The 23365-nt window shown below is 42.2% G+C and overlaps 1 protein-coding gene across 2 annotated transcripts in view; it reads left to right on the forward strand.

The window, feature by feature from the left end:
• Nucleotides 1-23365, forward strand: part of KCNH1 (potassium voltage-gated channel subfamily H member 1) — a 393338-nt gene that overhangs the window by 141959 nt on the left and 228014 nt on the right. For both annotated transcript variants that reach the window (XM_039230120.1, XM_039230121.1), the window contains exon 7: nt 7846-8275. In XM_039230120.1, the coding sequence (XP_039086051.1) occupies nt 7846-8275 (430 nt within the window). The remainder of the gene's footprint in view (nt 1-7845; nt 8276-23365) is intronic.

The following is a 23365-nucleotide window of genomic DNA, read 5'->3' on the forward strand; positions in this document are numbered from 1 at the left end:
AAAAAAAAAAAGTTGGTAGGTATTCACAGAATTTTTGGAAAGACCAGCAAAATATTTGGAGGCTATCTGGAAAACTCATATTACAGAACTGGTCCTGTGAATATTTCACTTCTGTCACTCTTGCAAAAGGGGTCCTGCACAGTTCTCCATTAGATACTATTCAGTGACAGGGGTGGGTGTCTCTGGTGGCAGATTCTAGGTCATGTGCTCACACTTTAGCTGCAGTGAGGGTTGGAGAAAGAAGATTTGTGGTGATCATCAGCTTCTGGGGTGCAAAACAAGTTCTACTTTGTAAGGTGGTGATTCCTTAAGTGCAGGAAGACAGTTTAGACACTGTGTGGCCATGAAGAATGTTAAATGTCCATTACAGATGTCAAATGCTGTAGGGTATAACAATTAGAAGAACAATTAGGGTATAACAATTATCGTGACCTTCAAGATAGTAGATTTCTGAGAAGTGGTGGGAATGGACGTCTGAATGCAGTGGGTTGAGAAATGAGTGGGAAATGAGGAAATTGAGCCATTGTGTATTGATTATGGTGAGAAGGCGGGAATATTAGGAAGGAGAGTAGTGTTATTATATCTGGAAAGGTGTGTAGATCTTGAAACAGTGGTATGGTGTAGTCTAAGAGAAAATAGTCTTTGAAAGGGAAGTTTGAAGACAAAGGCAGAGAAGAGAGAGGAGGATGGATAGTTGATGGAATGATATCTGTGAGTGGGTGGAGGAATGGGTTTCGGTGCAGTGTGGAAGGATGTGCAAAAGCACATGCTTGTATCTGTGGAGGTGGGATGTAGAGGGAGAGTTGATACTAACAGCCTCTACTTTCTCTGTGAGTGGGGAGATAGTGTTGGCTCGGAATGAGAATGGCACATGTCAGGTGAGATCTTGAAAAGAGTAGTGAAGATTTGGAATATCTTTTGGTGTGAAGGGGAGAGAGGGTTGTTCAAGGAAGAGGAAAAGGATCGGTTAGAAAAATCGAGGGACCCAGCTGAGAATGGAAATGATAGCCAGGTCCCTGCTGTTGGGTCCCATGCAGTGCCAGATTTGACAGGGGGGCAAGGAGGGAGGTTGTTGGTGGGTAGGGAGAGAGTATTGGAAGTGATGTAACAGGTTTTATTTTTATTTATTTTTATTTATTTTTACAAATAGTTTATTGTCAAGTTGGTTTCCATACAACACCCAGTGCTCATCCCCACAAGTGCCCTCCTCCATGCCCATCCCCCCATCCCCCCACACCCATCAGCCCTCAGTTTGTTCTTAGCATTCAAGAGTCTCTCATGGTTTGCCTCTCTCCCTTTCCCCCACCATTTCCGCCCTTCTTCTCCCCCTTGTTCTTCCGTTAAGTTCTTCCCAATCCTCCTATACGTGCAAACATATGATATTTGTCCTTCTCTGCCTGACTTATTTTGCTCAGCATAACACCCTCAAGGTGCATCCATGTTGCTACACATGGCCAGATTTCATTGTTTCTCATTGCCAGGTAGTATTCTATCGTATAGAAAAACCACATCTTCTTGATCCATTCGTCTGTTGATGGACACTTAGACTCTTTCCATGTTTTGGCTATTGTTGAGAGTGCTGCTATGAACATTGGGGTACATGTGCTCCTATGCATCAGCACTCCTGGATCCCTTGGGTAAATTCCTAGCAGTGCTATTGCTGGGTCATAGGAGAGTTCTATTGTTAACTTTTTGAGGAACCTCCACACTGTTTTCCAGAGAGGCTGTACCAGTTTACATTCCCACCAACAGTGTAGGAGGGTGCCCATTTCTCCACATCCTCACCAGCATCTAGAGTTCTCTGATGTGCTCATTTTAGCCACTCTGACTGGCATGAGGTGGTATCTCAGTGTGGTTTTGATTTGTATTTTTTAGTGTGATGGGAAAGGAAGTGAAATCTGGAGCGTTGATGGTTGGAAAAGATAGAGATATCAAAGAGAAGCCAAACAGTAGATTGGGTTGGATGGGGATAAATGAGTGGAGAAACAGAAGGAAGCATGTAATCACCATGTTGAATGCTGGTGTGTAAGATTTCAGAGAGGGAGTGGTTTCCAATGATGACCAGGGTCAGGATGGGAAGAGAAGGTGAAGGTCACTGGGAATAGAGAGGCTGCGGTATTGAATAACTTTTCTCCATGGACATTGAAGGTTCCCATGCTGATAACAGGAGATGGGCTGAAAATCCAGGTGCAGAGATTTAAGGGATGAAAGGAAGAAGTTGATAAGTGGGGTAATTAGTGAAAGATTAAGTTAAATTATGGCATGTTTGTAAGCATTCAACAGATGGTAGCCATCAATAATCAGATGGCTGTAATGAGGAGGTATTTTTGTTCGATGGCCTGGATCTTAAAGGAGAAGGTTTTTTTTTTTTTTTTAGTGGGGCTCGGGGGGCGGGGGGGAGGTGAGTGCCAACCAGCTCTTGTTTGGAAGATGGAAGTGTGGAGATTGCAGATTCCCTGCTCTGAACTCCAGGATGTAAGGGAAAAAGCAGGGTGCTCAGGGAGAACTGGCTACAACTAAAGCAAGAAGATGATGGGAAAAAACCCAGGAGGATGTTGAGGCTGGGACTTTTAAAAAAATTAATTAATTTTTAAATTTATATCCAAGTTAGTTAGCATATAGTGCAACAATGATTTCAGGAGCAGATTCCTTTAATGCCTCTTACCCATTTAGCCCATCCTTCCCACCCTCAAACACAACACCTCCAGCAACCCTTTGTTTGTTCTCTATATTTAAGAGTCTCTTATGTTTTGTCCCCCTCCCTGTTTTTATATTATTTTTACTGAGGCTGGGAATTTTTCATGTTTATTTATTAGAGAGAGAGAGAGAGAGCGCAAGCAGGGGAGGGGCAGAGAGAGGGAGAGAGAGAATCTCAAACAGGCTCCATGCTTTCAGCCCTGAGCCTGATGTGGGGCTGGATCTCCCCAAAGGTGAGATCATTACCTGAGCCAAAGTCAGGAGTCAGACACTTAACTGACTGAGTCACCCAGGTGTCCTGAGACTGGGAATGGTTTCCAGAAGACTCACAGGGAAGCATGTGAAGAAGGCCTTTAGCTGTAGGAGATTTCAGGAGAAGAGTAATCATGTGAGGTTGAATGCAATAAACATCAAGTTTGCCTGCAGAACCTGTTATGGATGCCATCATGTCATCCCTCCCCTAAGCCCCCCACCCTGGGGAAATTATTCAAGGACCTGAAAGACTGGGTAGTTCTTTTCAATAGCACATTGTCATTAGTCTGTGACAGTGTTATCTCCATGCATATGGCAGACAAAAATATAAACCAAAAGTTGGTAATCTGACTAATTGAGAAAGTAAAATATACATAGCCCGGGTGAACAAAATGATTTGTTTAGTCTGTGTCTGAATAAGATAATTGTCAAATGCCCATTTCAATCTGAATTGCATCAGTATCACTACAGCTGAGGTTTTTGAGGTTTCAGAAGTCTTCCTTGCAGTCATAGTTGTTGGCCTTTGGTGATGAGGCCTTTGGTGATGAGGATGGCACGGGTTCTCATCTTCCCTTCATCCATGTTGGTTCAACTTGAAAGTGTTGGTTCTTCATAACTTTAAGGTTGTGATAAAGAGCTTTCTGGTACAATTTGGAATGTGAGATAGGCTTTCTGATACAAGAAATTCCAGGGGAAATGTGATTCTCTACCAAATGGTGCTGTCATGTTTTTAGCATACTAAAATTAAAAAAAAAAAGTTTAAAGTATTCTGTTTATTTATTTCATCTCCTGAACTTGAGGCAAATAAGAAAAAAAGCACAAATTAATAGTTTGAAATGATTTTAAATAGGTAGAATTCATGTAATAGGAGAGCTTATACAAAACCATGTAATAGAGTATCAGTATACACATATAAATAACACAGTGAGGAAGTGATTATTTTATATTGTTCTGGGGGCCTCTTAAAATCAGAAAGAATTCCCTAATAATCCAAACTCTTCAATTCAGTTTAGAAAATGTTTCAGACCCTTTCTGAGAAGCCGCTGGCTTTAGATCCTGTGTAAGTATATTAGTTTTCCAGGGCAGCTATGACGAATTACCACAAACTGAATGGTTTAATACAATAGAAATTATTCTTCCACAGTTTGGGAACTAGAAATCTGAAGTCATAGTGTCAGTAGGGCCATGTTCTCTCTGAAGGCTCTAGGAGAGAATCTGTTCCATGCCTTTCTCTTAGCTTCTGGTTTTGCCGATAATCTTTGGCATTCTCTGACTTAAAGACACGTCACTACAACCTCTGCATGTGTAGAAAACACCTGGTTTTCTCTGTATGTGGCTCTTCTCTTTTTATAAGAACATTAGTTATACTGTATTAAATATGACCTCATCTTAACCACCACCTACAACAACCCCATCCCCAAATAGGGTCACATTCTGAGGACCTGGGAAAGACATGAATTTGGAGGGGACACTATTCAGCCCAATACAGGAAGCTTCTAAAATGAAGAGCAAATGGCTTCTATCTTCAGGAAAATGTAGCACCTGCTGTAGTTGGGGAAACTATACTGACAAGGCAATGTGTTCAGTGGGTAATGGATACAGAATACCATGGACACACAGAGGGGTGAGCGATTGATTGTGAGTCCAGGGTAGATGTGGAAGTGTTTTAGGGTATAGACAGTGGCAAGCCTGAAGGATAACTAGTATGCCAGCTGGTAGAAAGGTAGGGGCTGGGCATTCTGGGCTGAGGAACTAGTCCAAACAGGCACAGAGATGCAAGTGTGCATCCACAGTGCAAGAAACTCAAGACATCAGGAGTAGGGCTATAGGTGAGCAGGCCTTTGGGTAGTGTGGCTGCATGTGTTGTGTGGCCATTGGGAGGGGATAGAGAAGGGAGGAGGGAGCAGAGGGAGATATGAATGGTCATGGGAACACAGTCATTCATGTCCATGCATGACTGCCAGAGTGGGATCTTAGAGACGTGTAGTGGTTAAAGGGGGAGTTCAAGGAGAAGCTGAATGACCGTTCCTTAGGGAGCTCTAGAAGACATCCCTGAATTTAGAAGTCTGGACTGGACAACATCTGTGCTCCCTCTCAGCAATCACGTTCTGTGACTATGACATAGAAGTATCGTACCTTGCCTCTCTCACTAGTTATTATGCTCTTGCTTCCTCTCCTCTTTCTCCCCATCAAGCCTCTTCTCCATGCCAGACACTGGAGCCATAATGGTGGACAAGAAGACAAAGACAGCATCATTTTAATCTCTTCCCTGTAGCTTTAGCACAAGGAGTACCCAGTAGGTTCTCCTTAAATGTTGCTTTGAATTGAATCTGAGTGAGAAAAAGTGACAAGGCAGTTTTGCCCTGGGTAATAAGTTCTGCTTCAGAGTTGAACTGCTTTGAAAGATGATCTCAGTAACCTCCTTATGAACAGGTGGAGAGTAGGTGGCTGCTTACATGTGTTTGGTTTCTGAGTCATCAAAAAGGCTCCTTTGCCTCCCAGAATATCTCCTTCATTCGGGCTGTGGGTACTTTTAATTCTACTATTGGAGGTTAATTTCCCTCTGTTAAAATGCAGATGCCCTCTGGAGAGAGGATATCATTTACTCTCATCAATCTTTTGCACCTTAATATTGGGGGTTTTCTTAGCCTTTTCTGCGTGGCAAGAAAGGGGATCCAGGGGATGAGTACTGGATATGCCCAAAGTAAACTTTGTCAGAGTTAGCAATTTGGATGAGCTGACCCTGGGGATGTAGTCTCCTGGCTTAGAAGAAATCCATTATTACTTATTTGCTGGTATATGTTGGACAGGAAGTGATTATTTCTCCTGTAAGTTGTATGGCTACAAAGCTGTTGTTTACTTGTTTTATTTTTAAAAGGTGCAATACTAACTAGAATTTAAATAAAAATTGGAAAAAAATGAGAATAAAAAAGGCAAACAAAAAAAAAGGTACAATAAATCACATCTTCTCCACTCGCAGCTCAACAAAAATAATTTGTGTGGCAGCCTGATTTGTGGTCCATATGGACAAGGCTATGCTACATGTGATTTGTATGTTCATGTATCATGGAAGACTAATAATATCTACTATACCATATATCCCTCAGAGTTTCAGTGGCTTGTATCAGAGATTTCATTTTCATTCACATCATAATATGATTCAAATTGATTGGGAGGGAGAGGGTGTTCCACAAAGTCTTTCAGGGACCCAGGCTTCTTTCATGCTATATGTCCACCATCTTTACTACTTGGCCTCAGGGTCACACTAGCCTCAACTGGAAGGTATGTCAAAAGGAAGAGAAAGTATACTTCCTTTTAACTGCCTTGGCCTGGAAATGATACACATTCTACCTCACATCCATTAATGAGAACCAGTCTCAAAGACCCACCTACATGGGAAGAGGCTGGGAGATGTAGTTCAGCTGGGTGTCCAGGAAGAGGTAGCAACCTTGGTGAGTCTGACAACAGGTCATCAGAAAGCATTTACACATTTTCCTTCTGTATGTGACATAACCTGACCCTTGGGGGTTGTTATTAAGGGAACAGGGAGCAAGAGAGACTAGCAGTGACCTGGAAACTGTCCAGTGTTTAGAATAGTGAAAGGTCATTCATTCTACTGTGTGAAGGGCATCATCCTGCTGGTGGATTTTTGCTCTGTGAGGGAGACTGCAGTTGTGGTGCAAAGCAATGTCTCTATTTTGTTGTTTATTTCCTTTTTCATGGAAGTAGGAAAAGCTATAGGAATTTGGGGATTTTGAATGCAGTGCCTTCTGTAATGTTACATTTCCTCTAGTCCACTTCCCTTTGTCTGGATGAGAGAGGCAATTCACTTGTCCAAATTCACATAGCAAGTTAGTGATTTACTTGGGTCTCAGACTTGTTTTCTCTAGATTTCTACTCTGGTGTTCTTTCCACCACTGGTATTCCCTTGGAGAACCACTGTTTGGAGACTAGACATGCACTGGAAGGGTCCACAGGATGACAGGAGACTTGATCAGGTGAAATTGGAAGCTTCCCTGTAGCTTGGAGACTCCTTGATTGTGTTTAAGTACATGGTGTCTGATTGTATAATCCCTGGCCTGATGGGAGTGAGGTAGTTTCCAAGAATTTGTAATTCTCCTGAGAAAACAGAATCTTAGTTCTTTATTCTTCTCAATTGTTTCTTTAATACTTTTTATCTTTTTAAAAAATCTGTTTGCTTTTTAAATACATATTTTTTCTGAGAAAGTAATAATTTCAATTTTAGAAATTAAGTAAATATATTCAAGTATAACAAAAATATATACAAATACAACAAAAAATTTCCTATAATTCCATAACTCAACAATGAAGTGGTAACCACTATTAATATCTTACATTTCTCTCTGTTTCCTAGCCATTTTCTCAACACATAAATACGTGTATACTTAAGTACAGTATAATTAGAATGAAATATTATACAATATGAAATAAATATTATAAAACTCTTAAAATATTTCATATTAGTATGAAATATTACATAACCCTTAAAATTGTTTTGAAATAGTAATGATATGAAATATGCTCATATATATTCATATACTTATGACAATATAATTAGAATAAAATTCTAACTTCATTTGTCTCGCTTGTTTTGTTTTTTTAATCTGCTTTTTAATGGAAGTAGGAAAAAGCAAATGGAAATCTCCCTTTCATATACCTTGGAATAAAATTTGAATTGTATTGTGTATAACTATACAAATACATATGAGCATTTCTCCATATCATGACTTATGTTAAAACATTTTTTAAAGGGTTGCACAGTATTGCATCTTGTGAAAATACACTGTGCTGTAGGTAATGGCCCAGGAGGGGAGGAGGGAAGGAGTAGTGGTATCTTTGGTTCTTGGCCCTCACGCTCCGCTCCTCTTCTCCCAGGGTATCAGCAGCCTGTTCAGCTCACTGAAGGTCGTCCGGCTGCTACGTCTGGGGCGAGTGGCCCGTAAGCTGGACCACTACATTGAATATGGAGCTGCTGTGCTGGTGCTGCTGGTGTGTGTGTTTGGGCTGGCTGCTCACTGGATGGCCTGCATCTGGTACAGCATCGGGGACTACGAGATCTTTGATGAAGACACCAAGACCATCCGCAACAATAGCTGGCTCTACCAACTGGCGATGGACATTGGCACCCCTTACCAGTTTAATGGGTCCGGCTCAGGAAAGTGGGAAGGTGGTCCCAGCAAGAATTCCGTCTACATCTCCTCATTGTATTTCACTATGACAAGCCTTACCAGTGTGGGCTTTGGAAACATTGCCCCATCCACAGACATCGAGAAAATCTTTGCAGTGGCCATCATGATGATTGGCTGTAAGTATGACAGTTGGTGGGGATGGGTGGGGGATGGGCAGGGGGCATACTGTTTCGCCATCGCTTCTGTTGTCTCCAAATGGGGTGATGGCTACAATGCTAGCAGGATCATGGTGTAATAACTTAGAATAAGCCAGGCTCTGTTCTTTTTTTTTTTTTTTTGAGATGAGTTTTATAGCTTTCCTGATAATTAAAATATTACCTATTTGCTGCAAAGATATTTAGAAAATATGAAAAAGCACAATGTACAAAATCGAGACCAATGATAATTCTACCTCTCAGAGATAACTACTGTTACTTTATAAAGTTAGAATGAAATAATTACATATACTTGGTAACCTTTCTTCTCATAGAACAGTGAATTGTGAAAAATCTTTCCACGTCTGTTTAAATATAGCTCTAGATCTGTACAGTCCCTTATGGTACCAGGAAAAGAATGTATGGAAAAAAGGAATGTGAGCTATCTAATGAATTATCTTTTATATTGATCATATGTTGAAATGATAATATTTTTACGTAGTGGGTTAAATAAAATATCCCATTATAATTAATTTCATTTTTATTTTTTAATGAAAATTTAATTTAATACTCCTAGGAATGTTTTTAATGTATTTTCTATTTTTCATACATTTTTAATATCTGCTTGATGGTTAAGAAATTTCCCAGATCCAAGAAACAAAATAAAACCCCGTAAAACCCCCACAGGATAGAAAGGCTCCTGTTCAGTTAAGCAGTGATGAGTTATTGGACTAACTTGACCATACTGATAAATAAAAACAACTCCAGTTCTTGAGGAAGGTGTTTAAATCTCTGTCACTTATCTATTGTCCATCGCATAGCTGCAGCCAGTGCCTGGTCTGGGAATACCCTTGGGCTGGAAACAATGAACTCCCTTCACTGAAGGGAGGCTTAGGGAGAAGTAGACCTAACTAGGCTGGGGAAAGCATTATGAATTCAAATAGCATGGATTCATTACAACCTCTTTGAGTGCACCCTGTTGGCACTTCAGTGACAAATGGGGACATGGGAGAGGACAGTCCTTCCATGAAGCATCAGTGTGAATCAGAGTCTGGTCACACACAGTGAAGCTGGGCTCTGGTTCTAACAGGCAGAGGCTGTTTTGCTTGACGTACTCTTTCTGAGTGGAGTTGACGTACTAATTGCTGCACCAACCAGGAAACCTGGTCAGTTTGTCTTGTTTTGTCCAACCCACCAGGGATGCAGCAGTTGGGTTTTGTTACCCCAAACAGTCACAGGTGCTGCTTGTCCCCTCTTTTTCTGCAACTACCTCATCATGTCTGATGCAGTTCTTTCATACAGGCTCTCTCTGCAAGGCACAGAGCTGGCCTCTGAGTATTTACTGAATGTGTCTAGGGGTAATTGATTTGTGGGAAGTGTGTGCTGATGGAGCTTTTGGGTTTGTGTCTTACTTTAAAATGGGTCTTAATAGAGATGATTGCCTGACCATGGGAAACAGCATTAAGTATCTGTGGGTGGCTAATTGCTTTAGCTTAATTAGAACTTGAGGTGCTTTCTCATGTCGTGTAAAAGGATTTAAGACCTCAGCTCTTCCAAGATTATTTCAGCCTTAATGGTACAAGTTTTCTAGGTAGTTCTTGTAGCGTTCTGGGGAGCTTGGGGGTACCAGGTAAGCAACCAGATGTGCCAGCCATGCTCTGGGCCTAATTTCTGTCTCTAAGAGGGGGAGATGAGACATTTTGTCAATTGAAATACCTCATTATATCCATTACAGAAAATTTGTTAAGAGTGGTCAGTCAGAAAATGGACCCCATGTCATGGCCTTGCCAAAGGCTTTCAGATATGAGGAGACTTCACTAACTTTTTACCTGAAAGAAAATGGTTCAGGTGGCAAATAGTAAAGATAAGCAGTTGGTTTTTCCAAAATTCTTCTTCCAGGGAAAGCATAATTTCCTGGGTATAGTCTCCAAGGGAAACCTCAATTATTATCATCTCTTTTCTTTCCCTTTTATAATCTTTCCATTTCTTTTTATAAAAAGTGTAACAATAGATAGGTAGTCACCTCTGCATAATGCAACCAAGGGTGATGTTTAAGTAGGCAAGTCCACTTAACTGTAATCCTATTTCCAGAACACTTGTTATTTGCCAGGTGCTGTGATAAGTGCTCCATCCATGATTTCTCCTGCTCATAACAACTCTGTACTTTAAAGATTATTATCTCCATCTTGTAAGGAATGAATTCAGAAAAGGTAACGGCTTGGGGCACCTGGGTGGCTGTGTTGGGTAAGTGTCCGACTTTGGCTCAGGTCATGATCTCATGGTTGGTGGGTTCCAGCCCCACTTTGGGCTCTGTGCTGACAGCTCAGAGCCTACAGTCTGCTTCGGATTCTGTGTGTGTGTGTGTCTCTCTCTCTGCCCCTTTTCTGCTCATGCTCTGTCTCTGCCTCTGTCTTTCTCTCAAAAATAAATAAACATTAAAAAAAAGGTAACTTTTCCCCCCAAAATATGGGGCTGGTAAGCAGGTCAGACAGGATTTGGATCCAGGTCCCTCTGAATTAAATGCCAGGTTCTTCCCATGGAGGCCACCTGCGTTCGTGTGGGCTGAGAACACAGACCTGCACAGCAATGCCTTGAAAATTCTCTCCATAAATTTTAACGGGTCAACAGTTTCTGCAGTGGAAAGTTTTTGTATGCTTGTTAGTGTTGTTTTAATTTAAGAACAAGATTATGATACAGACTCATGGGACCAGGTACTTTGGAAATCAGTCATTTTTCATCAACCTGTCACTTACAGTTACAGCTGTTCTACTTTCCATGTGACACGTCTGACAAATTGTGGTGCGAACAACAAAGTTATTGCACTCTGTGTAATGTGGTGGTAATTATCCTTGTAAACCCACATTCTGAACAGCCTTTGTTCGAGACAAGTGCTGATGTCTTACTGGATTTATGGGTCCTCTTTTACCTTGCTTCGCCTGTGTGAGCACATGTGCACACTTACGCACTTCCTGCTGGCTCACGGGATTGGACCGATGCCAGAGCTGGGATCACTGGTGGTGGGGAACGTTGCCCACAGCCTGCATTTGTGCCAAGGGGTCACACTGATCTCCCCTTCCAGTCACCCTGACACTCACGTCCAGCAGTCTTTAAGGAGTAGAGAGAGACACAAAAGCCATTGTGCTTTTGGAGTAATGGTTACTCTGTGAATTCTTCCTCTTTGTGTTGAATTTTACGTGTGCTAGTAATAATACTTCTTGGCTATTCTATGGCATTGTGTTAGCTATAATATAGATTATTCAGAAGCCTTTTGCAGTGTTTCATCTCTGCTCTCTGGCACTGAATATCTCATGATAAGTTGGCCAGTTCCCCAGAGACTGTCAGCAAGCAGGAAAACTGTTTTCAAGCTTGCCCACCTTTCTCAGTTCTGATAAAAAGTTGCAGTAGGATAAGGTGAAAACTATTGGCTAAAATGAGTTTTTGCATAATGTAGTCTAGCTCTATCCACGTTGTTGCAAATGGGAAGATTTTTTTTTTTGATCGCTGAGTAATATGCTAAAGAACTAAGTCAATCAGAGAAAGACAAATATATGTGGAATTTAAGAGACTCTTAAATACAGAGAAGAAACTGAGGGTTGATAGGGGAAACTGGGTGATGGGCATTGAGGAGGGCACTTGTTGGGATGAGTACTGGGTGTTGTATGTAAGCGATGGATCACGGGAATCTACCCCCCAAAACCAAGAGCACACTGTACACACTGCATGTTAGCCAACTTGATAATAAATTGTATTAAAAAAAAAGACAGATGAGCATAGGGAAAGGGAAGGAAAAATAAAATAAAATAAAAACAGAGAGGGAGGCAACCCTAAACAACACTTAACTATAGAGAACAAACTGAGGGTTGCTGGATGGGAGGTGGGTGGGGGATGGGCTAGATGGGCAATGAGATTTATGGAGGGTACTTGTTGGGATGAGCACTGGGTCATCCCAGTAAGCGATAAATCACTAGGTTCTATTCCTGAAACCAGTACTACACTGTATGTTAATCTAAATAAAAATAGAAATAAACTGAGTTTTTTTGTGATGAGGCTGTGGATGTAGGTGATCTATGGTACCTCAGCACGACACACCTGTTTCTTTGGATTCATCTCTCTCTCATGGTGTCTCACTTCCATTCTGACATCTTGGCCCAGGCCAGGGGCAGACCAGCCCCCTCCCTGATCTCCCTGCCTGCCTCATATGGGTCTTTGGTCTCTTTTAAAGGCTCACCCTGAGGTGTGGTGAGTGAGCTCCTTACGTCTTTTTGCACATCTCTTGTGTGTTGGTGATGCTGAGAGGAGCAGAAGGCCAACATAGCCCTCTGTGTGACACCTGGGAGAGAACGTCCCCATTCAACAGGCATATGCTGAGTGCCTCCCCAGTAGACTGGGAGCTGTGTACTAAGGATCTGTGTGCTGTGGACGGCACTCAGAGAGTCTGCAGTCTGACGGGGGTGGGCCAGTGGGAAGGACAGGGACAGGTCCCATTGCCCAGCAGCCAGTGACGGAGGCCTGGAGGTAGAGCCACCACTGTGGGCCAACCCTTGCCCAGGCCTCTGAAGGATCCCACAAAGAAAGATGGCCAGAGGGAAGAGTCTCTTTATCTGGGACATCTCAGGCTAGGGATGCGACCCTGTCTGCGAGCTCTCCAGGGAGAATTTGATGGTAAGCAGACAGTTCCCATTTTTCCTAATATGGGCTTTGCACTTTTCTGATTCTCTCCTCATAATGTCATTGCTGTCATCCTGTCATTATAATTAAGCCACATTCATTTCCTTCCTCTCTGATAATGGCAGGGGGTCTAGACATTGTACTCCTACCCCAGACACACTCCACCCCCCAAAGGTGAACATTGGTCTTCTACCTCAGCACCATACACCTGTTTCTTTGGGTTCATTTCTCTCTTGCCTGTCCTCCACCTCAGCTCCTTAAAACCACAGCACAATGTCAGGGCTGGAGGGGCCTATTTAGTCCACATCAGTCCTCCATCTGGTTCTTCTGCTGGGCCAGTTCTCATCTTAGTCACTGTTTTAGTCAAGTCCCCCTTGAGCCCAGGGGATACCCGAGAGTAACCGGGCTCCCCCCCTGGTGGCTTCCAGACATCATCTTCTCTCCTGGAGAAGGGACGCTAGGAACCCGCACACCTGGGCATTTGATCCCACTACCTCACCCACCTACAGTATGCTTTGTGGCTTCCTTTCAGCTTAAAGTATTATTTGCAATCAAATAGAGACTTTCCCTGCCTCCTTCATGATCTTTTTCAAACGTTTCTTGTTTCCTTCCATTTCACCTTTGCAGAATATGCTTTTTTGCATTCTATACCAATATCATGGATTTTCTTTTCTTTCTCTTTTTGCTATTGAATTTGTTTTTTTTTTTAAATAGTTTATTGTCAAGTTGGTTTCCATATAACACCCAGTGCTCATCCCCACAAGTGCCCTCCTCCATGCCCATCTATCATGGCTTTTCAAAAATGATATGGTGCTCCTCTCCCAGGGGACTGTAAATATACTCTCAGGAGACTTTAAACACATAGTAGACTCTTAATAAATATTTATGGATTTGTTGATTCTGAATAATCGAGGAGGCTCTAGAGTTGTTGGAAGTGTTCTTTAGTGCCATTGGCAAAGCTTTCTTAGTTAGGATATGGGTTCTGCTGCTGGACAGAGACAGAGAGTATTAGTAGCATCAACAAGGGATATGTTTCCTTAAAGTTTAGGGTTGGTCTGGCTGCTCTGCAATCATTAGAGACCCAGGCTTCTCTGGCATCTTCAGCACATGACTCCCATATCTGGATCCCATATGGCTGTTCTGGCTTCAGCCATATGTTCGTTTTCAGAAAGCAGTAAGAAGGGGAAGGGGAAGACTAGGAAGTTGTACCATATTATTTTTGTTCATGTCACATAGGCTGGAGCTTGGTAGCCTGGCCACACCTAGCTGCAAAGGAGGTTGGGAAATGTAGTCTATTCTGGGTGGTCATGTGGTCAGGTGGAAATACAGTCATACAGACAAAGAGAACAGCTACTTGAGAGCGAAGTAGCTTCCTTCCTCCCTCTTCTCATCTCCCTGCAGTTGATACCAGCAAACATTACAGGAATACTCTGTTGAAGCTTCATCCCTGAATAGCTAGAGAGACTTTGGTTCAAGTCCTAGATCAGCTCTGTGCTTTGGTTTGTACCCTATAATTTCTGTGGATTGGTGGTAAGAGGCTCTCCTTATTATCTCACTTAGTATAAGTGAGAACTAGTGAGACAATGATGTATGATAGCTCTTTGAAAGGGTTGGAAATTTTACATTCAGATGTCATGATTTTATTGTTGTTAGTAATAGCATTTCTTTCTTCCTTTTCCCAGTTAATTTTTTCTTTCCTATTCTCAGAAAAAAAAAAAAAAAAGAAAATCATTACAGCTCCCTTCTCAGGAGTATGGAAGGGCTGTTTAGTTTCATCTTTGGTTTATGTTTATTTGGGAGATGGAGTACTGTTCAGAATGCTATGGTAGAAGAAACTATTCTTTTCTAATTTATTCTTAGAGGGTTTTTTTCCCTAGCCAGCAAATCAGTTTATTTTTCTCTCTAGAAACTGATTTTTAAAAAATTTCTGCCTACCACTGTGCAGGTCACATGAGTATCCCCATCTCTGACAAAACTTCAAGCTACTTTCTGTCTTCTACATGCCTTTTTCCTCTCCTCCAGAAAACCCTCTCTGGTTACTCCCTCCTGGTTTTCAACCCTTAGTTGTCTTCATACTCTTAGGGCTAATGGACTCTGCTCTGGGTTTATTAACTTGCACTTAGAATGTACACTGCTCTTTAAATATTCTTGTGACTTCTTGGTTATCTATGTTGCCTCATCTATATTTTGTTAACTCCTCTGAAGCTCTGGGCTTCCAGAGGGCAGGGACTGTGGGTCTCCCAGGCTGTCCTTTTCTCCTTTGTGCCTGGCCATGTGCTGTTAAACCTGGGAAAGAGCATGAACTTTGGAGCTGGGCAGTTCTTGTTTCCAGACCCACCTCTACTCCTGATTAGTGCCTTCACTTTTGGCGCTTTCTTCAACTGAAAATGGAGACCCCAGACCCTGCGTTACCAAGTTTGGAGGTGAGACCATGAAATGTTGCAGCATACATAGCACAGCGCTTCTCACATGGGGTGTTCAAACAGTGGCAATTCTCTCCCTGCTCCTCCTGTCCCTCTCCCACACATTTCTAGAGCCCACCAAACAATATGTTTCAGCCATTCGTTAGTTCTTCAGGTGTGCCCTACTTTAAGAGAATTTGACCTTGCGTGGAATATCAGGTGCATTACCCTGTTGAAGGTACAGGTCACTAAAATACGTATACCTGGATGTGAGTTTCCTTAGGTATAAAGCTTTTTTAAAAAAAATTGTCCTGACTTCAGAACAAGTTAGAGGAAGCTCTTGAAAAATGGAGAAAGAGATTCTGTGTGGTTGGAAAGCCTCCCAGGCATCACTGTCCAGATCTGATTGGCAGGATCTTCACTGGGCAGGAAATAATACCATGAGGAGTGAGAGAAGGGGCTTCTCCTTCCCTTGAGGGGGAGAGCAGGGGCTAGAAGCACAGGTGTGCTGGGCACCCAGAATGGGCCAGGTGTCATGCTGGGAACTTTCCCTTAGCCAGTAACCTCATAAATAGGCATTATTATCCCTGTTTTGCAGCTAAGAATACTTAGATTCAGAGACCTAATGTAACGAGATCACAGGTTAAGAGGGAACTGAATTGAGTTTTGAACCAGTTTTATCTGACATCAAAGTTTCACTTTGTTTTGTTGCTTCTCTTGCTGATTATTTTGGAATATGGGAGCGGAAAATGTTCCCTGTGGTGTGTGGGGGGTTGGGAAGCAGGAGAAGGGGCTGGGGACAGAGTGGGTAGTGGCAGGATTACAGAGAGAGGGTGCTTTCCCTGGAATCCTCTATTATTTTGAATTATAATTACACTGACAAAATCTCTGTGTGTGTGTTATTGGAAGACATTATTCTTTTAATTTTTAATGTTTTATTTATTTCTGAGAGAGAGAGAGAGAGAGACAGCGTGAGTGGGGTGGGGGTGGGGGTCAGAGAGAGAGCGAGATACAGAATCTGAAATAGCCTCCAGGCTCTGAGCTGGCTGTCAGCACAGAGCCCAATGGGGGGCTCAAACGCACGAACCGTGAGATGATGACCTGAGCGGAAGTTGGACACTTAACAACTGAGCCACCCAGGCGCCCCTGGAAGACATTATTCTTATTCATAGCTGGACTATCACACTGGGCAGAAGAATTTACAGCAAAAGTCTTGAGATGTTAGGGAATTCTGCCAGTGGGAAGCCAACTGGATGAGGCATATTGTTCTAGATCTTATAGATATCTATGTCATTCACAAAACTTCTTTTTCTTTTTCAAAATATGACTTCCATCCAAGTGAAAATTATCATGTGGAGCTGTTGCTTCTATGTCCTTTGTTGCCTTTGAAATTCTCAGTGTTCTATGGAACAGGTAGCATTCTCTTCAATTTTTGGATAAGGAAATTGTGGAGTCACTTGCTGAAGGTCACACAGCCAGTTAGAAGCAGAACTGGGCTCAAGCCTGGGCCATCACTCTTGGCTCAATGGTTCTCCTTCTTCTAAATCTCCATGGTAGCAGTTGGCACTGGTAGGCACAGCCACAGCTGACCCCTTGATGGGATGCCCTCAAAGCTTGGTGAGAAGAAGTGATGGTGGGTGAAGAATGGGTAAGGCTTCCATTCTGTTTTCTGCAAAGGAACTTGATTCATCAAGTTTCACACCTCTGAGGCTGCTTTTTATGAAGCCTTTATTCAAAGTGGCTCTCTGCTGATAGGCTGATGACTACAGACAGAGAAATCACACAGAGGAGAAAATAATTTTCCTTTTCTTCTCTAAAGCCTGAGAGGACGAAGGCCCACCAGGGACATATGTAGTATGGTCCCTGAGAAAACAAATGTTAGATGGACCTGTCAATTCCCCACAACCCTAGTCAGTCAGCGGTTTACCTCTTTGTTCACTTAACTAACCAGTTTTGAGTATCTGTCATGTGCCAGGCACTAAGTTCTGAGGATGGAGCAGTGAGTGAGTCCAAAGCAGGCTCTGCCTTCACGTGGTCTGCTGGGGGAGCCAGATAAGTAAATAAGAGATTGCTGTGAAGTGAGGTGAGTCTCTGCTCAGGAAAGGATAGGTTGTTATAGGAACATGGGCAGGGATACCTCACCCAGGCAGGGGTCGGTCAGGAAGACAGAGAGTTTACACCCCATTTATTTTGGAAGAGCCTTGAGAAGACATCATGCCTTCCTCAATTTGCTTATAATCTAGCTTGGGAAGTACAGTTGCAAACAGGAGAGACCATGTGAAGCTGAAAAGTAGGACAGTCCCGCCCCCTGTCATCCATGGGAGACACATTCCAAGACCCCTGGTGAATGCCTTAAATTGCAGATGGTACTAAACCCTATGTATACTCTTCCCCCCCCCCCATATAAACCTATGAGAAAGCTTAATTTATAAATTAGGCACATTAAGTGATTGACAACAACTAATAATCAAATAGAACAATTATAACACTGTACTGTAAATGGAAGTTATGGGAATGTGGTCTCTCTGTCAAATATCTTATTGTACTGAGTTCACATCACCCTTGTTCTTGTGATGACATGAGATGAGCAAATGTCTGTTGATGAGATGAAGTGGGGTGAATGACATAGGCATTGTGACATAGCATTGGACTACTATCAACCTTCTGACAATAGACAGAGAAAGGGTCATCTGCTTCCACACTGTGACTGACCATGGGTCACTGAAGCCACAGAGAAGGAAGGGTGGGGTTGTAACTACTGTAGATATTTGTGGAATAGCAGTAGAGCCTCTTGCTTCCAGACTTCTGGGAGGGCAGTGATCTTTTCTGTAAAGTGGAGATGAGAGTGGCATTAAAAAAGAAAAATTTTACTGACCAGGGAATAATAGGATTTGTAGGGCTTACAAAGATGGGCAGGTAAGAATAGTACTAACAATGAGCTAACCAGAATGTGCTATGTGTAGAACACGTCATAAGCATTCTTCATGAGCTCTACTTACACTCCTAGGTCACAGGTGTTCTTTTTTTTATTTAAAACATTTTTTTAAATTAATTTTTAAAACTTACATCCAAGTTAGTTAGCATATAGTGCAACAATAATTTCAGGAATAAATTCCTTAATGCTTCTCACCCATTTATTCCATCCCCCCTCCCACATCCCCTCCAGCAACCCTCTGTTTGTTCTCCATGTTTAAGAGTCTCTTATGTTTTGTCAGCCTCCCTATTTTTATATTATTTTTGCTTCCCTTCCCTTATGTTCATCTGTTTTGCATCTTAAAGTCCTCATATGAGTGAAGTCATATGATATTTGTCTTTCTCTGATGGACTAATTTTGCTTAGTATGTTAACCTCTAGTTCCATCCACGTAGTTGCAGATGGCAAGATTTCATTCTTTTTGATTGCCGAGTAATACTCCATTGTATGTATGTATGTGCGCGTGCACGCACACACACACACACACACATATCCCTGCCCATGTTCCTATAACAACCTATCCTTTCCTGAGCAGTGTGTGTATATATATATATATACACCATATGTATATACCACATCTTCTTTATCCATTCATCCATTGATGGACATTTGGGCTCTTTCCATATGTTGGCTATTGTTGATAGTGCTGCCATAAACATTGGGGTGCATGTGCCCCTTCGAAACAGCACACCTGTATCCCTTGAATAAATACCTAGTAGTGCAATTGCTGGGTCATAGGGTAGTCTTATTTTTAATTTTTTGAGGAAACTCTATACTGTTTTCCAGAGCAGTTGTACCAGTTTGCATTCCCACCAGCAGCCATGTCGCAGGTGTTCTTATCCCAGTTTCACGGGTGAGGAAGCTCAGAGAGCTCAGTTATATTCCCCTGACACAACCTCTTGTGACTGGTGGAGTAAGAAATCAAACCCAGATCCTGGCCCCCAAGCTCATTGTCTCTCCATCATCTGTGCCACCACCCCAGTCACTGTCACCAGTGAGGATGACCCTGAGTATACCAGTGACATACCGTGGAGCGGAAGGCTGTCGAGAAAGCAGCCACCACCTCTTCCTGCCAAATAGGACAGCAGAAAGAAAGATGTGCTGATGAGAGAGGACCAAGTACTCACTCTGTGCCTCCTGGCTTTTCAGCACCTCAGTCTCTTTCCTGTGGTGGGCTAGTGCTCGGTGACCCCCTCAACCATCATGTGCCAAGAGACAGGGATGAAAATGGGTTGCAGTGGGGCTAATTTACTGATTTCTTGAACATCTAGATCTCAGTCTTTTGGTGTGCCATTTGGAAAAGTCATTGCAAGGCAGACTTTTATTATTATGATTATTATTAATTATTATTATTTTTACTTGGAGGATATCACTTGCTGGGAGCCGCACTGGCCTCGCTGGATGAAAGTCACAGCGAGGAAATGGCAGCATTTGCATAGCTCCTGCCATGAGAAATGAAAACTGGTATCTCCTTCTGCTACTACTGGCTCATGTTGGAATTGAGCCTGCTGGTATTGACCAGGCCTCACAATATTCCAAATCAGACCCATATTCCCCACACAGATTCCTCATAAGGAAAAGCATATTCCTGCCTTTTCAAAAGAGACTTCAGATGAAAGCTCTGTGGATGATTGTCAAAAGGCTCTTCCTATGGGCCTTGCAGACCCAAGACTTAGATAATAAAGGGGGCAAAGAACACAAGAGTTACAACTGAGTCTGGCCCTAAGACAAAGAGCCTAATTTAGAGTTAAGGATAGATATCCACCCCCACCCAATTGTTTCTGCTTGGAGCACTAGCCCCGCCCCCTCCAAGGCATTTATGATCAGTATTTGGAGTGACTTATTCTGGCCTTGAATATGCTGATTGCACCCTGTGAAGGAACCTATTGAGAAGCTTTTTCTTTTGTGATTATGGGAGCAAACATTGTGTTTCCTGAAAGACCTGTTTTTCTTGATACTTCGCCTTAAACAAACAAGCTATTGACCCCTGCCCACAAAGAACTAACTTCACCCTGTTTACGCTAAAAACATTGTCTTATATGCTAAAGATACCTTCCTTCCCCATAGGATAAACATATAAATCACCTACCTCAATCTCTATTGATAAAGGTTATGCAGGAGTCTTCTAAAAATCTATGTTCTGGGAAATTCTTACATATCAAAGAAGTTTGTCATCAGAAATCATTGTCTAAGGCAAATGCCACTTCTGTGCTGTCCCCCAAACACTTAATTATAAAATAAAGTTGAGCCCCAGTCAGAGCAGAGATGCCTGCCTGGAGATCAGAAAGATTCTCGGGGCTCTCTCATCCCTCCCTCACTGACACCGTCCATCCTTCAGGGACCCCTGGACCCAGCCAGAGCTGGCCTCTGACAATCATTAGTGATTTCTGGATTAAATTGCTCAGTTTGTGAGCTAAAGATGCCACAGTCACAATATTGGTCAGCTTCAAAGCCTGTCCCCTTTTCCTGGACAGCCCCCTTTTCCGTCATTGCTCCCCAGAGAAGAAACCAGCTCAGAAATGAGGATGGTTTGTGAAAGCCATCTCCACTGCCAACCAAACCAGTTAAGCTGTGTGTGCAACTGACATTGGGTCAGGAAGATCATTTTAATTTTTTTCTTAAATAGTTTATTGTCAAGTTGGTTTCCATATAACACCCAGTGCTCATCCCCACAAGTGCCTTCCTCCATGCCCATCACTCCCCTTCCCCTCTCCCTTACCTCCATCAGCCCTCAGTTTGTTCTCAGCATTCAAGAGTCTCTCAAGGTTTGCCTCCCTCCCCCGCACTATTTCTCCCCGTCTTCCTCCCCATGGTCCTCCATTAAGTTCCTCCTCATCTGCCTATATGTGCAAACATATGGTATCTGTCCTTCTCTGCCTGACTTATTTCACGCAGCATAACACCCTCAAGTTCCATCCATGTTGCTACATATGGCCAGATTTCATTCTTTCTCATTGCCATTTAGTATTCCATTGTATAGATAAACCACATCTTCTTGATCCATTAATCAGTAGATGGACACTTAGGCTCTTACCATGTTTTGGATATTGTTGAGAGTGCTGCTATGAACATTGGGGTACATGTGCCCCTATGCATCAGCACTCCTGTATCCCTTGGGTAAATTCCTAGCAGTGCTATTGTTGGGTCATAGGGGACTTATATTGTTAATTTTTGAGGAAACTCCACACTGTTTTCCAGAGGGGCTGCACCAGTTTACATTCCCACCAACAGTGTAGGAGGATGCCTGTTTCTCCACATCCTCGCCAGCATCTAGAGTCTCCTGATTTGCTCACTTTCGCCACTCTGACTGGCATGAGGTGGTATCTCAGTGTGGTTTTGATTTGTATTTCCTTGATGATGAGGGATGCTGAACATTGTTTCATGTGTCTGTTGGCCATCTGGATGTCCTCATTGGAGAAGTATCTGTTCATACCTTCTGCCCATTTCTTTACTGGGTTGTTTTTTGGGTGTGGAGTTTGGTGAGTTCCTTAAAGATTTTGGATACTAGCCCTTTATCTGATATGTCATTTGCAACTATCTTTTCTCATTCCGTCAGTTGCCTATTAGTTTCCTTTACCATGCAGACATTTTTTTATCTTGATGAGGTCTCAATAGTTCATTTTTGCTCTTGATTCCCTTGCTTTTGGGGATGTGTCAAGTAAGAAATTGTTGCGGTGGAGGTCAGGGAGGTTGTTTCCTGCTTTCTCCTCTAGGGTTTTGATGGTTTCCTGTCTCACATTCAGGTCCTTTTATCCATTTTGAGTTTATTTTTGTGTATGGTGTGAGGAAATGATCTAGTTTCATTCTTCTGCATGTTGCTGTCCAGTTCTCCCAGCACCATCTGTTAAAGAGGCTGTCTTTTTTCCATGGATACTCTTTCCCGCTTTGTCAAAGATTAGTTGGCCATACATTTGTAGGTCCAAATATGAGTTCTCTATTCTATTCCATTGGTCTATGTGTCTGTTTTTGTGCCAATACTATACTGTCTTCATGATGACAGCTTTGTAGTAGAGGGTAAACTCTGGGATGGTGATGCCTCCTGTTTTGGTTTTCTTCTTCAATATTACTTTGGCTATTTGGGGTATTTTGTGGTTCCATACAAATTTTAGGATAGGTTGTTCTAGTTTTGGGAAGAATGCTGGTGCAATTTTGATTGGCATTGCATTGAATATGTAGATTGCTTTGGGTAGTAATGGCACTTTAACAATATTTTATTCTTCCAATCCATGAGCATGGAATGTTTTTTCATTTCCTTGTGTCTTCTTCAATTTCCTTCATAAGTTTTCTATAGTTTTCATCATACAGGTCTTTTACATCATTGGTTAGGTTTATTCCTAGATATTTTATGGTTTTTTTGTGCAATTGTGAATGGGATCAGTTTTTTTATTTCCCTTTCTGTTGCTTCATTATTGGTGTATAAAAATGCAACTGATATCTGTACATTGATTTTGTACCCTGCAAAATCTCAGGGGATAGCTCTCAGTTTTTCCCCATTGAGGAGGATGTTAGCTGAGGGCTTCTCATAGATGGCTTTTATGATGTTTAAGTAAGTTCCTTCTATCCCAACTTTCTCGAGGGTCTTTATTAAGAAGGGATGCTGTATTTTGTCAAACGCTTTTTCTGCATCTATGGACAGAATCATATGTTTTTATCTTTTCTTTTGTTTATGTGATGTATCACATTGATTGATTTGTGAATATTGAACTAGTCCTGTAACCCAAGAATGAATCCCACTTGATCATGGTGGATAATTCTTTTTATGTGCTGTTGAATTCCATTTGCAAGTATCTTGTTAAGGATTTTTGCATCCATATTCATCAAGGATATTGGCCTGTAGTTCTCTTTGTTTTTTGCTGGGTCTCTGTCTGGCTTGGGAATCAAAGTGATGCTGGCTTCGTAGAATGAGTCTGGAAGTTTTCCTTCCATTTCTGGTTTTTGGAATAGCTTGAGAAGAATGGGTATTAACTCTGTTTTAAAAATGTCTGCTAGACGAATGGATCAAGAAGATGTGGTTTATCTATACCATGGA

This window comes from Hyaena hyaena, unplaced genomic scaffold (genome assembly GCF_003009895.1).
Source record: "Hyaena hyaena isolate Hyena2069 unplaced genomic scaffold, ASM300989v1 scaffold_43, whole genome shotgun sequence".
In the NCBI taxonomy this organism is placed as follows: domain Eukaryota; kingdom Metazoa; phylum Chordata; class Mammalia; order Carnivora; family Hyaenidae; genus Hyaena; species Hyaena hyaena.